The sequence below is a fragment of the Zootoca vivipara genome, chromosome 15 (assembly GCF_965207765.1).
Source record: "Zootoca vivipara chromosome 15, rZooViv2.hap1.1, whole genome shotgun sequence".
Taxonomy (NCBI): Eukaryota; Metazoa; Chordata; class Lepidosauria; order Squamata; family Lacertidae; genus Zootoca; species Zootoca vivipara.
Genome location: NC_142598.1, coordinates 24948003 through 24965054, shown reverse-complemented (window position 1 = coordinate 24965054; position 17052 = coordinate 24948003). Strand labels below are relative to the sequence as shown.

At 44.3% G+C, this 17052-nt stretch overlaps 1 protein-coding gene across 3 annotated transcripts in view; it reads left to right on the top strand.

Annotated features, from left to right (window-relative positions):
• ABCA1 (ATP binding cassette subfamily A member 1) overlaps positions 1 to 17052 on the top strand; it is a 106773-nt gene that overhangs the window by 84919 nt on the left and 4802 nt on the right. For all 3 annotated transcript variants that reach the window (XM_035097200.3, XM_035097202.3, XM_035097201.3), the window contains 17 exons: positions 221 to 315; positions 656 to 688; positions 2650 to 2755; positions 3023 to 3097; positions 3388 to 3557; positions 3774 to 3951; positions 4414 to 4529; positions 4619 to 4763; positions 6401 to 6524; positions 7438 to 7567; positions 8073 to 8193; positions 9259 to 9321; positions 9589 to 9695; positions 10713 to 10854; positions 11861 to 11995; positions 12680 to 12783; positions 13671 to 13763. In XM_035097200.3, coding sequence (XP_034953091.1) covers positions 221 to 315; positions 656 to 688; positions 2650 to 2755; positions 3023 to 3097; positions 3388 to 3557; positions 3774 to 3951; positions 4414 to 4529; positions 4619 to 4763; positions 6401 to 6524; positions 7438 to 7567; positions 8073 to 8193; positions 9259 to 9321; positions 9589 to 9695; positions 10713 to 10854; positions 11861 to 11995; positions 12680 to 12783; positions 13671 to 13763 — 1937 coding nt within the window. The remainder of the gene's footprint in view (positions 1 to 220; positions 316 to 655; positions 689 to 2649; positions 2756 to 3022; positions 3098 to 3387; positions 3558 to 3773; positions 3952 to 4413; positions 4530 to 4618; positions 4764 to 6400; positions 6525 to 7437; positions 7568 to 8072; positions 8194 to 9258; positions 9322 to 9588; positions 9696 to 10712; positions 10855 to 11860; positions 11996 to 12679; positions 12784 to 13670; positions 13764 to 17052) is intronic.

The following is a 17052-nucleotide window of genomic DNA, read 5'->3' as shown; positions in this document are numbered from 1 at the left end:
TTGTGCCCTTGTCCAACCCTCTCATTATGGCTATATCTTGTTTTACCAGCCATGAGCTGATTAAATTCCATCAGGTTTCCACACAAAAGCTCTATGTTTCTTCATAGCATTAGATTTCAGGTAGACCAAATGAATGACATACAGCATTTGAGGTATTTCATAGCCGATAAAACCCTTGATTTATCTTTTGGGTTTCTTCTTTCCCCCGCATTGGCCACAGAGAGTACTGAACACTACAGATATCCTGCAAAACCTGACAGGTCGCAACATTTCTGATTACCTGGTGAAGACCTATGCACAGATCATCGGGAAAAGGTACCTAATGTACAGTATGCTTTAACAACATTATGTCCTCCTAGTTGTTTTGGGACTCCATATCCAATTACCACAGCCTGTCAGGGAAGATGGAAGTTGTAGTCTGAGAACATTTGGAGCAGGCACCCCCAAACTGCGGCCCTCCAGATGTTTTGGCCTACAACTCCCATGATCCCTAGCTAACAGGACCAGTGGTTGGGGAAGATGGGAATTGTAGTCCAAAACATCTGGAGGGCCGAAGTTTGGGGGTGCCTGATCTGGAGGTTCCTATGTTTATCCCTGCTTTACTTCATTGTGTCTGACGTAACAAACCCTCTTTCTCTTCTTTTTGCATGCACAGTTTGAACAACAAGTTTTGGGTGAATGAATTCAGGTAAATACACCTTTCTCTTTGTCTTTTTTGGTGAAGCTTGTTCATCCTCAAATGCCCTGCTCCTGCCTCTAGTTTCAGAACGATAGGAACTCCTGAAATACATTTGCAGTATTAGATCGTTCTTTTTACCCAGTAATTATTTACTCAGTGTATCTGACCACAGGGAGATAATGTGACTCACAGGCAAGTACGAAATGCTAATTTTGCATGTGGACATGCAAGTGGCAATATTGTTCAGATAATATTGGGAGTTCGAGTCCATTCTCACCCAACATTGATGATATTCATACAAACCTGAAATGTGTGAAACTGTTACTAGCATAAGTCATTATGGATACCTTGCATACCACAAAAACGATGGTGGTGTCCTGTTTTGTTGGGTATCCCATATTGGTGATAGTGGGAGCCATTCATGGAAGGGATAAGGGCACAGGAAGAGCTCTGCTGGATCAGACCACAGGCCTATCTAGTTCAGCATCCTGTTTTCACAGGAGAAGCCTATGTGAAGCCCACAAGCAGGAAATGAGCATAACAGTGCTATCTGCAATAGGGAATGTCTAAGCAGGACAGGGTGCAGGAGCAGAAGGGGGAAACTACAACTCTGTGGGGGAAGGATGGGAAGTAGATAAAAGTAAGAGAAAAGACAAAATTGTGCTTTGACTGTACAGTGGTATCTTTGTTCTCAAACTTAATACGTTCCGGAAGTCTGTTCCAAAACCAAAGCGTTCCAAAACCAAGGCGCGCTTTCCCATAGAAAGTAATGCAAAACTGATTAATCCATTCCCGACTTTTAAAAACAACCCTTAAACAACAATTTAACATGAATTTTACTATCTTACGAGACCATTGAGCCATAAAATGAAAGCAATAAACAATGTACTGTACTATAAAATAAATAAAACAGTATTGTAGATGATGAAAATTAAAATTAACTTTTTTTCATACCTGCATTGATGATAGTCATTGTTTGAATGGGGGGCTTTTATCCATTTCCGTAGTCACACAATCAATCAATCAATCAATCAATCAATCGCTGAACTGGGATCCACACAGTCACAGTTACACAGTCACACAGTCACAAAAACAAATTAACTGGAAAAGCCTCAAAAGAAAAAAACGCAAAACAAATAGCAAAAAGAAAAAGCACCAACTATGAGCTCCAACTATCACCTCAGAACAATGCAATCGGAAACGGAAGGCTTGAATTACAATGGGGGGATGCAAATTAGCAGCGCAACAGGATACACAGGGGGACTCAAAATGGAGCAATGTTTGGCTTCAAAAAAAAGTTCAAAAACCGGAACATCTACTTACGGTTTTGCAGCATTTGGGTTCCAAGTAGTTTGGGAACTAAGCTGTTTGAAAACTGAGGTACCACTGTATATGCTAAAAATGCTGAAAATTAATAACATATAATTGGGAGGGGGGAGTGAATGTCTAAGCAGAATTTCATAGAGGGCAGTGTTCCTACACAAATGTCACTTAAAAGAAGAAAAATGGTGCAGTGGATATTGTAAAGGGTCACATGTATGCAATCCAATAAATGTTTGTTGCTTGTAGTCACAGGCCATTATGAATGCGCTAAAATGCCTAGACATGGATAAGTGTATGCACCATTTAAGATGCAATTAAAAATTTAAATGAATCTTAGCACTTCCTATGCATGTATCCTTGACCATGCCCACATGTGGTGGAAATCTGCCAGCAACCAGGCTTTCCACTGTATGTATATACGTCAACAAGCATCTTTATGTCCAAGATTATAGATATTATTTTATTATCTCAGTCAGTGTGAGGCTCCCAAGAGCTGTGCATCCCAACAATTTAATTTCTTTTTGTTGAGCAGCAGACCAGAATTGCAAACCTGAAATTTCTGACAAGAAAAGCAAAAGTCTCTTAATGGAGGGGGAAGACTCATATACAGAACCATGAAAATCAATCTGGTTTTAATGTGTTCCTAGGTATGGTGGCTTTTCATTGGGAGCCAGTAGCTCTCTTGTGCTCCCTCGCCGCGAAGAAGTTAACGAAGCAATCAAGCAAGTGAAGAAAATCTTGGAAATAGCCAAGGTAAACAGAGCAGAGATTTCTATGTGAAAATAAATGGTGTGGGCCTTGCTACTTCATTTGAAATGCAGGTGGTCTTTTGGGAAAGGGCAGGAAGGAATTCTAAAACAACTAAACAGTGTAAACTTAGGTACCCAAGATTGCAATTCTATAACAACTTACCTGGGAGTAAGCCCCAGTGAACTTGAGGGTATTTCTGAGTATACTTGTGTAGGATTGTCCCCACACAAACATATTCCAATTCGTGTTCTTTGTTATTATTCCTTTTAGGGGGGCTCTGGAGAACGTTTCCTTAACAGCCTGTCGAGCTTCATGAAGGGCATGGACACAAATGATAATGTAAAGGTAATTCCACCTGCTCGTTCTGTATCCTGGTAGCCCAGCTGCAAGTTGTTCTTGAATGTCCACAGAGGCTTCTCTCAAAGTTTAACAGCTAAAGCACTTGATAATAAAATAAAATTGAAGGCATACCTCACTGAGACACCCAGAAGCCTTTCCTCTTACTATGTTTGAAATTAACCTGGTAAGAGAAAAGGCCAAATTTGCAGTAAACCAGTGGGGAGCATCTATGGTTTGATTTCAAAAGTGGAGAGCTTCTGTTACTCTTCGTTGATTCCACTGTGCGCCCTTTCCAGGTGTGGTTCAACAACAAAGGCTGGCATGCCATCAGCGCCTTTCTCAACGTAATGAACAATGCTATTCTGCGCGCCAACCTGCAAGAGGGAGAGGACCCCAGCGCTTACGGCATCACGGCCTTCAACCACCCTCTGAACCTCACCAAGCAGCAGCTCTCTGAAGTTGCCTTGTACGTCCCGGAAGCGGGTGGATGGGGAGAGGATAAGGGGAGAGGGGAAATGACCTCCTTAAAATTAAACAGGAGAGTTAGGTCCAGTTTCTGCTTCTGCAGCTACAGGGCGTGGTTGAAACTGGACTGTTTCCATGGGTACTACTAACCAAGGATGTAGCTGCTCAAATCTACAAGCTCGTTTCTCACCCTCTCTTGAAATTTCTCTTTGCTCAGGATGACGACGTCGGTGGATGTTTTGGTCTCCATCTGCGTCATCTTTGCCATGTCCTTTGTCCCGGCCAGCTTTGTGGTTTTCTTGATCCAGGAGCGAGTCACTAAGGCCAAACACCTGCAGTTCATCTGTGGCGTGAAGCCAGTGACCTACTGGCTGGCAAATTTTGTGTGGGATATGGTAAGGCTATATATGTTTCTGCAGTATCATCCCCCACCACACACACACACACACACACACACACACACACACACACACACACTTTTGTCTTTAGAGAGAGAACTTTTGTCTTTAGAGAGAGTGCGTCTGAAGTGTGTGTTGCATGCCTATCCCCACACTCTGACCTGCTAAGAAAGTAATATAGGCATCATAAACTCTACCAGGCTTCCTTCCCTTTTCTGTCAATCTACCTGACAGTGTTGTGCAAAGGAGGAGAGAGAATTCTGCTTCCTGCACCATCGTTGTCTCACTGTGGCTGCAATCCGGAGTAGCTCAGTTTTGTCCGTTGCTTGACTTTAGGGTTGCTTTCTATGACAGTGGGAAAACCCTACACTGTCTTAACTTTTAATATTAGGGTCATTTGAATCCTTTAAGCCGGAGCTATTCTGATTGCATTTTCCTTTCTCTCTTTCCAACTCGCAGTGCAACTACATAGTTCCAGCCACCTTGGTCATCATCATCTTCATCGGCTTCCAGCAGAAATCCTACGTGTCCTCAAGTAACCTTCCCGTGCTGGCTCTTCTCCTCTTGCTCTATGGGTAAGGGAGGCCCTTTCGGCTCAGGTACTGGCAACCGATCAAGATGTAGGAATGGGGTTCCTTAATGTCACATCCTTTCTGTTTCCCAGGTGGTCCATAACGCCTCTCATGTACCCGGCATCCTTTGTGTTCAAGATCCCCAGCACAGCATATGTGGTCCTCACCAGCGTGAACCTCTTCATCGGTATTAACGGGAGTGTCGCCACTTTTGTCCTCGAGCTTTTCACCAGCAATGTGAGTTCTCGGCGGCCACAGCCAGCATGGCACGCTGCTTTGCTGTTTGCTGTGCTTTATTTTATTCATTTTTAAAGATTTGGTAAAAGTTGCCTTTATAAATTCAGCCTGCTCTGTGGTCTTTCGGATTTCAACACAGAAATACTAGATGGTTGCTAAAAGGTGAATTAGTCACATCTTCGTGATTTTGCTTAGATTTCCTGATTTTCTCCAATTGAGAACTCTTTCCAGAATTCAAAATCCTTTAAAAATATGTATCTTTGAGTTGATAAGCGAAAGGAATGAATGTACATTCTGTAGCAATAGTGAAGTAGGTGAGAGAGACTAGGGGGAAACTTTAGTATAGATGCTCGCTCAGGTAATTTGTTTGCCCTCTATTTTGCTTCAAGGAATTTGTTCCTCTCCTCCTAGCCCAACACTGTACACAAACACATGTGAAGGCATACAGGTAATAGCCCTTGCATGTGACTAGAAATCTAGGCAGGACCTATCAAGACCACATTAAAAATGCAGTCGCAAATACCTCTGGGAGTGAAGAGACATGCTGCTATGCCATCCCTCCCAAGGACACTGTATGGAAAAAATATAGCTGGACCCATAGGGGCAACCACCCTCCTTTTGTTCAATGTCCCTGGATGACAAGGAGCCTAGGTGAGCCTTAGGTTCACATGCTCCTGCACCCCTCTGGCATGGCCATGAGGAGGAGATTCAAAGTTTTTGCTTCAACTAACCACAGTTCAGCATTACATCCAAACCCTAAACTGAAGTTTCCCTTAATTTATAGTTTGTTGGAACAAGCCAGCTTCATATAACCCATGGTTTGAAGCTGCCTTGCTCCAAACAAACCATAGTTCATATTAACCACAGTTTGTTGGCTTCAGACAAAACAAAAGCTGCAGTTTATCCAAAAAAAGAAGCAAAAGATTCCACACTTCTTGTGGCCATGCTAGAGTAAAGGAAAAGCGTGGGACTCTGACACGCATCTAGGCTCGTTCTTGTGTGACATCTGAACCAGATTAGGTTCTGTTTCAGAGTTCAACATTATAAGGTACCAGTCCGTTTGGATTGAGCACCGTGGACCAATTTCCATGTCACAGTGAGCCCAGCAGCACGCTAGTGAACACTGCCCAGTTGTTCCTGCCTTGCCCCTGTCCTTGCACAAACAAGAGCAATAAGCCATGGAGCTTGTCCTGTTGTTATGTCCAAACTGCGATTGTGATTTGTTTCTTCTGGATAAGAAGTTGAGGAAGCCAAAGTTTGGACCTGGCATGTTCAGGAAAAACAAAGCACAACCGTGGTTTGGATGTAACAGCAAGCCAAGGCTTGATGGCTTGTTGCTTGTATCAGTGGAAAAGTAGAGCTTCACGGCTGCATGCACTAGCACCCTGTTCGCTCATGTAATTTTGGCTACAATAATGCAACGTTGCCCTTAAATCTGCTACATGTTTAACCCCAAACCAACCTGAATTCTTTTATGCCAAAGAAATAAGTCCTTCATTCCGAAATCATTTGAGTCTTAATTTCAGTGAGTGCATGCTTAACTTTTTCTAGATAAGTTCTCTGCCTATTGATATCTGTCCCTTGTTTGTTGTTGTAAATTTCCAAGCAACTGACTGCCACTGGTTTTGTGTCTTTAGAAGCTGACCGACATCAATGACATCCTGAAGTCCGTATTCCTCATCTTCCCCCATTTCTGCCTGGGCCGGGGCCTGATTGACATGGTGAAAAATCAAGCTATGGCAGATGCCCTAGAAAGATTTGGTAAGTGAGTTGTTGACCTAGTGGCATTGTCCTAAATCAGGCATCCCCAAACTGCGGCCCTCCAGATGTTTTAGCCTACAACTCCCATGATCCCTAGCTAACAGGACCAGTAGTCAGGGAAGATGGGAATTGTAGTCCAAAACATCTGGAGGGCCGAAGTTTGGGGATGCCTGTCCTAGATTGTGGAGACTTGGGCTGTAAGGCACTGTTGGGAGGATAGCGTACTCTGAAATCAAACAACCCACATTTTGCACTGAGAAAACTGGATTTTATAACCTGTATGAAGTATGCAAATTAAGTGCATTTGTGTACTCTTATTTATTCTGCAATTCTTACCATTTTACATAATGTAGAGGAGAGCCAAAAGAATTATGCTCTTCACCACATCCATTGGAAAACTTAATTGGCCACCTGTTGGGCTTCAGATATTTCAGCAGCCTTTACTCAACGTAGTTCCAAGCATAACTTTGCAACCATTTGGGATAGGAATTCCTGTCATCAGGAAGATCAGAATATGAGAACCAATTTGCACGCAACCAATCTTTTAGGTGTTCATTTCAAGATGTTTTAATGTATGGGTAACAAGCGGCAACAAATTCACAATTTCAGCCAGATATATCATGTTTACAAACTGGGGGGCCAGGATCAACTCTTAGATCAGAGGTAAACTCAGGGGTTTCCTGTGCAGTGTGTGGAAAAAATCCTTGGTAATTTGCAAATTACTGAGATCAGCATTAGAACATCTCGGATGTGAGCCATTAGGTTTGTGTCTCTGTAATGCGATGAACGATAAAGATCAGTCCGGTGTGTGTTGCTCTTACATATGAGCTTGTTGCATACAGTGTTGTAACAGGGGGTCTTCCTAGAGGTGTGACAGGAGAGTTGAATGACCGCCTCTGCTCTTCCCCATTAGGCGAGAACCGCTTTGTCTCTCCACTCTCCTGGGACCTGGTGGGACGGAATCTTTTCGCCATGGCTGTGGAAGGAGTCGTCTTCTTCCTCATCACTGTGCTTATCCAGTACAGGTTCTTTATCAAATCCAGGTAAAATGGCCTTTGTGACAATGAACACCCATCCTGGGGAAAGGCATATGCAGATTTTGAGGATCCAAATAATTGGGGTTTGGGGGGGAGGAGATCGTCCAAGACAAGTGTCTCTACCAGCTCTCCCCCAATAAGTGAAGTCAGAAAAGAGGAAACACAAGGGAGCAAGGATAGCATCAGAAACCCATGCTTCATTCATTCATTCATTCATTCATTCATTCATTCATAGCATTTTATCCCACTCTTCAGTCAAAAATAAGCTCCCCGAGCTGCCTACAAATGTTAAGGTCCACACCTTAAAATGTAAGGCGTGAAGTGGCTCGCGAAATTGTGTGTTAATTTCCAGGATGTGCTGGGAGCTGGCCATTAGCTAAAGAGTGAGTTTGTGTACTCCTCCTTTGGAATGGGATCCAGCAGTCGAGGACTGGTCTGCCTGTTAATGAATGCATCTTGAATTATCGGTGCACAAACTTAACTTCCAAGTGATGCATTCCCCCCCCCCCAGAACTGGCAATGCTAAGCTTCCGCCTGTGCATGAAGAGGATGAGGACGTGAACAGAGAACGGCAGAGGATCATTGGTGGCGGTGGGCAGAGCGATATCTTAGAAATCAAAGAACTAACCAAGGTGAGAGGAGGAGCGAGAAGTTCTTTGGGCATGCTGTGCATGGGGGAAGCCTGCATTTTCATTGCCACCGATGCATGGGGCCTAGCAACCCACCCAATGGTGCTTCTGTACAATTAGTATTCTGCTAAAAGGCTGATGGATGCCTGAAATTCATAGTCATATCCAATTATCATGAGGACCAAGCCTTTACAGAAATATCTACACGACAATATTTTAAATATATATATATATATATATATATATATATATATATATATATATTAAAATTCGGATGCCTGAAATTATGGAGCAAGTGTTGATAGCGACCATTCCACAACACCCCAAATTCATTGGGTTCACTCTGTATTTAATGCATTCCCTAGAATCAAAAGGGATTGCCGCTGTTGATAATGGTCTGCATTTCAAACAGAAAGAACCTCTCACTCATTGACTCAACGTATGAGCAGGGCTATGCTAACTAGCTCTGCCTTCCAACACTATGCACATCAGATGATTGCCCTACTTCCTGACATCAGTGTTGCTAGGGACAGAGGCGGTTTTAGGGTAGCGTGACCGGTTCAACTGCACTAGGTGCCACAACAACAATGCAGAACAGAGTGTGGGGTGGGTGTGTGCACCAAATTTTATCATCTCACAGAGTGCTGCTGAAATTTGAGAGTCCAAAGTCTGCCACTAGTAGGGATTAGTTCAGTCATAGACAAACTCGGCCCTCCAGATGTTTTGGGACTACAATTCCCATCACCCCTGACCACTGATCCTGTTAGCTAGGGATGATGGGAGCTGTAGTCCCAAAACATCTGGAGGGCTGAGTTTGGGGGTGCCTGGATTAGTTGGTATGGCCCCATTCATGCATTCATCGATCACATAAGTGCTTTTTTCCCATATGCACTTGCTGGGATTTGCTGAATTTGCAAACAAATAGGACAAAATCTGGAGGTCCTTTGAGAAGCTGAACTAAAGGCAGAGGCCCTACTAATGATTTGGCCGAAGAAGAGAAATGCACTGGTAGAGGATGCAAAGCTTAGTTGTTGCCAGCTATGAGCAAATTTCTGTTCTTCATTCCAGGTATACAGAATGAAACGAAAGCCTGCTGTGGATAGGATCTGCATCGGAATTCCACCCGGAGAGGTAAGATTTCCAAGTCGTCGTTTGCTTGTATTTAGTGGAACATTGCGCAAGATGGGAGGCAGATGAGCTGTGGCTCTTCTTGGGGAGACTGGAAATGCCACACAAACATCTTCTACTCTGGCCAGCACAAGCTCCCTCGGCTAAAAATAAAATGGCCGTTTCCCTGCCACGGAATCTCCCACCATCACCAACTGCAACAGCGCAAGGGGTGTGTGAGAGATGAATGGGGCATGCATGTGCTGATCAGGTCTTTTTTAATGTTTGCAGTGCTTTGGACTCCTGGGTGTGAATGGTGCTGGCAAATCCTCCACTTTCAAGATGTTGACAGGAGACACCGATGTTACAGGAGGAGATGCTTTCCTTAAGGGCAACAGGTATGGAAAGAAATGGCGGCTCCTTCTGCAGAAAGCCTTTCTGTCTGTTGCACTTTCAGAGCAAATGTGATTTCATTTCCACTCGCTTGGTCTGTAAGGCTAGATTGTGTTGCACTGTTGGGGCAGTGACATTCTCATGGTTACTATATGTATTCCATGCAAGGGAAAAACTTGGTATTGGTCACACTATTTATCATGATTTTCTAGGCTGAGAAGTTCAGCTTGTCACAGCCAGTGAAATCTGGGAAGCCAAAAGAAGGGATCAGTAGGATCTCCAGTGATCAGAACACGGCTTAGGCCACAGCTGTGTGCATGCCAAGATTCTGAAGGAGTGCAGGAAAAGTGTAGAATATAATATTGGCTGCCTAACTTTTTTTAATGGTTTCTGTCCTAGACGTAGTCCCTGGGAACAAATCCCACAAAATTCAAAGTGGGGCTCGTTTCAGCAGAGACTTGCACTGCATGAAATGAAATTACATTTCATCGAATAAAATGAGGCTAGTCCTCAAGGTCTTCAAGTTTGCAAGTCCATAACTTGCAACTGTAGGTGCTAAAAGTTTAGGAGCCTGGAGGGTGGCTGAATAAGATTTTCAGTTGTGGCTTTGGTACTCTGCACAACTCTTGCCCCTCCCTGGGGCTAGAAAAACTAGAGTTATGCAAATGTGCTTTCATTTCCCAATTCATAATGTTTGGCAGCTCTGTTCATTAACATGAGCCAGAAGGAAAGGCAGAGAATTTAACACCATGATCATAAAATCCGTATCGAAATGCACCATTTCCAAAAGTCTTGATTGACATTAGTAAGGTTGTTGCCAGCGGCACAGTTTTGTTGAACAGTCTGTTTAGCACTTCCAATACATCCTTTTAAAATTCTAACTTAATTCCGTGTAGTGGTATTTTATTTTATTTGCATTAGCTGCCAACGTCTGATAATTTCCAATTGGTCTGTGCGCCACAATCCACCCTGTGCTAAACCACTAGCAAACCACTCAAGATCTTCATCTTCTCTTGTTGCAGTATTTTGTCTAACATCCAAGACGTCCACCAGAATATGGGATACTGCCCTCAGTTTGATGCCATAAATGAGCTGCTGACGGGGAGAGAACACCTGGAATTATTTGCACTCTTAAGAGGGGTCCCTGAGAAAGAAGTCTGCAAGGTAAAAAAAATCAAGGCGGCAGGACGGGTACCACCAATGCTAATTACTTACAGCAACAAACTCCATAGGGTTGGTGATGGGGGAGGGCATTTATGTCTGTTTACTTTAAAACATTTCTATCTTGCTTCACCAGAAGCATGTTGCAGTTTGCAACAATGATCTAAAGCAGAGGTTAGCAACCTAAGGCCCATGGGCCAGAAGCGGCCCATGAGGGTCACTTAACCGGCCCATGAGCCACCCCCGAACTGAGCCGCCCACTCAGGGAGTCCCCACGCGCTGCGCTAAACCGGCACAGCGCAGCACCAGGACTCTCTTCTGTGGCTCTGGAAATCGCTTCTGCGCATGCCCAGATGTTGGAAATCGCATCTGTGCATGTCTGCGGCACCGAAAATTGCTTCTGTGCATGCCCAGACGCCGAAAATTGCTTCTGCGCAGGTGTGGTTTTCAGCATCTGGGCATGGGCAGAAGCGATTTCCGGCACCACGGACATGCACAGACGCAATTTTCGGTGCCGTGCACACACAATAGGAATGTTTGCAGAACAGCAATGCTGTGGAATAGCCTGATGTGAATAACATTCTGGCTGTGTCATCAGCTCCCTTTGACTGTATATAGACAGTCATGTTTTTCAGAGGATCAAAGGCAGCTTGAAAAAGAGACCCCCACTTATTCTGATGTACATCAAGCCACTTACACAACACAGGGTGTTCTTTTAATGGTTTCCAATTGAACAGAGGCAGAAGTGGGTGAAAAGGAAGATGCAAATACACCGTGGGAAGTGAACTGAGCCACTTACAACTTTCTTTAGAAACAAAGCTGTTGTCAAGTCTCCAACCTTAAAGAACCTGGAGGTGCTTCAGTCTTGTTTGCTGTGCTGAGTGGCCTGGAATATATAACAGACTGATAAAACTAAGTAGGACTCTGGAGTCGCAAACGGCAGCTTTTTAAAGCTGCACCGAGCCTGGAGGTTGTTCTTCTCTCTTCATGTTGCCCTCCTATCTGGCAGGTCGGTGAATGGGCTGTTCGCAAACTGGGCCTTGTGAAGTATGCAGAAAGATGTGCCGGCACCTACAGTGGTGGGAACAAGCGCAAGCTGTCAACTGCCATGGCCCTAATCGGAGGGCCGCCTGTGGTGTTCCTGGTGAGTAGGGTGGCGCTCACATCAGCAATGTGTATTCTGCTAAAAGGCAATTCTAGTTGTCGTTTAGTCGTGTCCGACTCTTCATGACCCCATGGACCAGAGCACACCAGGCACTTCTGTCTTCCACTGCCTCCTGCAGTTTGGTCAAACTCATGTTCGTAGCTCCGAGAACACTGTCCAACCATCTCGTCCTCTGTCGTCCCCTTCTCCTTGTGCCCTCCATCTTTCCCAACATCAGGGTCTTTTCCAGGGAGTCTTCTCTTCTCATGAGGTGGCCAAAGTATTGGAGCCTCAGCTTCACGATCTGTCCTTCCAGTGAGCACTCAGGGCTGATATCCTTCAGAATGGATAGGTTTGATCTTCTTGCAGTCCATGGGACTCTCAAGAGTCTCCTCCAGCACCATAATTCAAAAGCATCAATTCTTCGGCGATCAGCCTTCTTTATGGTCCAGCTCTCACTTCCATACTTAATAAATACATAGTGGTTATTATAATGTCCAGCTGCCACGGGAAACAGCTCAGGGTCAAGGAGGCACCAATGCAGCTGGTCTTTTGGCAAAGCTGATGGAATGAGCCCTGCTCCGTGATGGGTTGCGGAGGGAGAGAAGAAGGCGTGATGGAGCTTATCATCATGAAATGGTGCTCTGGCGAGATCAGTGCTAATTTATTATTTCTCAACTGCAGGATGAGCCGACCACAGGAATGGACCCCAAGGCCCGCCGATTCCTTTGGAACTGCGCCTTGAGCGTCATCAAGGAGGGAAGGTCTGTGGTCCTTACATCTCACAGGTAAGCAGGGTGGGGGAGCTCTTAGCTGCCATTTCAGTCACTGTTTTGTTTTCGGTTGCAAGTGGATTGTGACCAAAAAAAAAAAGGAGCTGTCATCATCTAGCTATATAAGCTGTTTAAAACGCCATTTGAGTCCACTGGGAACATAGCATGGATGCTAAAATCCCTTTCATCGAAATAAATGAGACATGTTTAGTTTTGGCTTGGTTTAGTGTAAATTGTACAAAAACTCCAGGCGGACACACACAGTACTGAATATTCTTTTTCTTTTCATACTCTGTTTTAAATTGATTTTTTAAATTCAAGTAACAAAACATATCCATACAAGGGAAAAAGAGAGCTTAGTAGTTGTACAGGAAATGAAGAAAAATAGCAGCTGATGGTAGCTGTTTCAGACGTTATAATAATAATTATTATTCTTAAGCAGGCATCCCCAAACTTCGGCCCTCCAGATGTTTTGGACTACAGTCCCCATCATCCCTGACCACTAGTCCTGTTAGCTAGGGATCATGGGAGTTGTAGGCCAAAACATCTGGAGGGCCGCAGGTTGGGGGTGCCTGTTCTTAAGTATCAAGGTCTTGTCACTTAGTGGTAGAGCACATTCCTGTCCTGAGATATTTCTGTCTCAGCTAGGAAGGTGCCAAAGACCTGAAACTAGACCTTGCGGAGCTGCTGCCAGCCAGACTTGGCAATATTGAGCTAGTTGGAAGGACAATTGCTCTCTCTTTTTGAAAGAACACAGCTTCTAGCGTGAAAGATTCTAAAGCCTGCATATCCAGGTCTTCCGTTTGTTTGAGGTTGTAAAACTCTGCCATGCAAAAGTGATTTCGCAAACTTGCCGGAACCTTTATTTGCGCAATTTAACTCACTTGTTCTCTTACCCACAGCATGGAAGAATGTGAGGCCCTGTGCACTCGAATGGCGATCATGGTCAATGGGCGGTTCAGGTGCCTTGGCAGCGTACAGCACCTGAAGAACAGGTAAGCCACGGCTTTATGCTTGCTGCCTTTGCACAGTCGGACGCACCAAGATAGCTCATGAGAGCATTCCCAGAATCTGCTTCAGAATAGATTGCATGCAGCCAACAAATAGGTGTAACTGTACTTATTTTCAAGTCTGTTCTGGACCATCTGATAAATTAATTGATTACATTTGTTTGCATTTGCATAATCAAAATCAAAACATTATCAGCACCTTTTTGAAAACAATGATGCTTTAGGTACTTAACTGTTTTTAGTTAAGAGAAAAAGTCATCATTAATGTGTCCCCCCCCATCTCACACCAGAACCAAATAGCCTCAAAAATTAACCTGGTTGCCCTTACCTCACTGTCCTGCCAATTTAAAATTAGCCCCCGTTGATTAATAATCAATTTAAACTTGGGGAGGCATGCTATGCCCACTTTGAACTTCCCTTGAACTCAAGCGGTTTGCTTCTCAGTACAGTGGTACCTTGGTTTACCACTGTTTATGAACTAGTCAGCCCTGCTTATGATCTATTCAGTTTATGAACTCTGCAAAACCGGAAGTAGTGTCCCGGTTTGCAAACTTTACCTCGGTCTACGAACAGAAGCTGAACGGTGGAAGGGCACTGGCGGTGGGAGGCTTCATTCAGGAAAGCGCACCTTGGTTTAAGAACGGCTTCATTTTAAGAACGGACTTCCGGAACAGATAAGTTCGTAAACCGAGGTACCAGTGTAAATATGTATACCAGAGTCGGCAAACTGAGGCCCGCGGGCCGGATACGGCCCACCAGGCTCGTTAATCCGCCCCGCGAACCTTGTGGACCCTGCCGCCCACTCAGTCAGTCCCCGCACAAAGGCGCGGCATGGAGGATGACTTCCACAACGCAGCGTGGCTTCTGATTGGCTGCAGGAAGCTCCTGCAGCCAATCAAAAGCCACGGACACATCTGGGTGCTGCCCCCTCCTTCCCGCTGAGGCGGCCGAGTGGACGTGGCTGAGCGGGAAGGAAGTGGCACCGGCACGGAGGCTGCCTATGCCGCCCAGGCCAGCAGCATGGGCTCTGCACTCCGCCGAGACAGAGGACGCCGACGCTGCCGAAGAGGAAGTGGCGGCAGCTGTGGCGTGAGTGGCATCGGCGGGGGGGGGCCTTTCAGGAGTGAGGGTGCTTTCGGGAAGGGGGGGTCCGGCCCCCCACAAGGTCTGAGTGACAGTGGACCGGCCCCCTCCTGAAAAAGTTTGCTGACCTTTGATGTATACAATCGTGCTGTTAGTTGGTTAGCCTAAAAGTTAAATCAGTTGAAGCTCTCCTGCATAATCTTGTGTTTATTCTACTTCTGTTAAGATCTTTACCAAACATCTACTGTGTTTTTTTTCCCCAAATAATTTTTATTATTTTCCATTAACAACATCACTGTAAATACATCCTAATTCCAATTTCCTTCATAGAACCAAAAGACAAAACAAAAAACAAAAAAAGCCTAAAAAAACAAGGCCAAAAAAGATAAGAAAAAATAAAAAAAGGCGAAAAAGAGAGGAAAAACAAAACAAAACACAAAAATAGAAATTAAACTTCTTAATTTAAATCATTTCATAACCATCTAGACTTCCCCGACTACCCCCACTCTGATTCCCTTATTAATTATCAATTGGACAGTTTTAACAATAATAATTCATCCCTTCATAATAATCAAAATTAACTTTCTTACTTTACACGTAATACTCATATTTATAAATCTATACTTTCAATTTTATATTTCCAATATCCAAACTTATTTCAACTCTATTTCAATTCTACAAACTTTTAACTCTTCCCTTAACTTATTATTTTTTACCAAGAATATTTTTTTTCGGATTATAAAAATCTAGCCTCTTTCCTTCTCACTAATCAATTTATCACATCCCCCCTACTGCTGTAACCAAATCCCTTAGACATTTCAATGAATTCCATTGATCATACCCAGATCATGCCATACATATCAGTCCATTAAGAATATTTATCACTTATTCATCCTATTCCCACATTTTCCCAGACCCACCCCCAGTATTCTCTCCCCATCTTCTGCCACCCCTTCCCATCAAGACCTGTTGCCCAATCCCTCTCCTCTTCCTTTGCGTTCTTTTCCCCCTCTACATCTTGGAGCCAAATATTTACATTGTCAGTCTCCACATCTATCTTCCCCCCCCCCTCCTTTTTCCTTCCAGTTCCCAGCTTTTGCCCTGAACTCCTTCTCTCACTAGGAGTTCAGCGGTGTCCACTGTTTCATTTTTGAGGACTCCTTGTGAAGAATCTATATCTTGCCCCACATCTCCCACTTGTGGAGCACTATGTTGTTCATGTTCCTCTTCTTCTAAAATTTGTGGTTGTAAGTCTTTTGCGCTGTCTCTGTCTCTCCATGATTTGTTAAGCTCCTGCAGTTGTTCATTGTCTTGCTTTAACACCTGTTTAATGTCCGAAAGCACAGCGAGAATCTTTTGCCAAACAAAGTCTTGTGATGTTGTTATGGCTGGGTCGTTCTCAGGCATCTCGAGTTTCATGTGGCTCTAATTATTTGTGCATCCGGGTAAAGGCAGGGATCAAATTCCAACTTTCTCCTCGCCATTTTTTATTGGATTGAGTATATTCCATCTTCTTTATAAAACTCCATTGTCATCAAATGTTTCTTAAAATCATTATCCACGTTTCAACGACACTTTTTAAATATCATCAGTTACTCAATTCCAGATCAAATATTTATAATCCAATTTTCTTAATTGCTTTATTATTCTCAAGGTCCGTTCACTGACCTGTCCAGGGACCCGGGTCCAACTTTCAGAGGGACTTTCTTTGAAATTAATCCCAATTGCAGGCAATCCTGTTAGCGTCAATTCTCTCCCCTGCGCCTGCAGCTGGGGAGTTTCTAAGTCCACTTCCTGGTAAATTAAAACTAAACTTTTATGACAGCCAAGGGCTGATTTACTGTCTCACTGTCTCTCAGAGGAGGGGTAATCGACTTCCTTTTTAAATTAACCCGTCTTGCCAATTCAGATCCAATTAAATGCCAAAGGTTTGTATAAATCCAATGATTGGGTTCTTACTTTAGAAGAATCCGCCGCTCTCCTCCGTCGGTATCAGGGCTTCCCCCCGCGAGGGTAAGATGACACTCAAAATGGCTCCCGCGGCGCCTATCTCCACTTTCTCCGGGGCTATTTCCGAGCTTACCGGGCAGTGAAGGGGCCTGCGATCGGAGCACTGCTGAGCTTTCGCCCCCAAAAAGCCCAATTTGGGGTTCTATGGGAGCCGCGTCGCCCCCGCGGCTCCCCCCCCCCT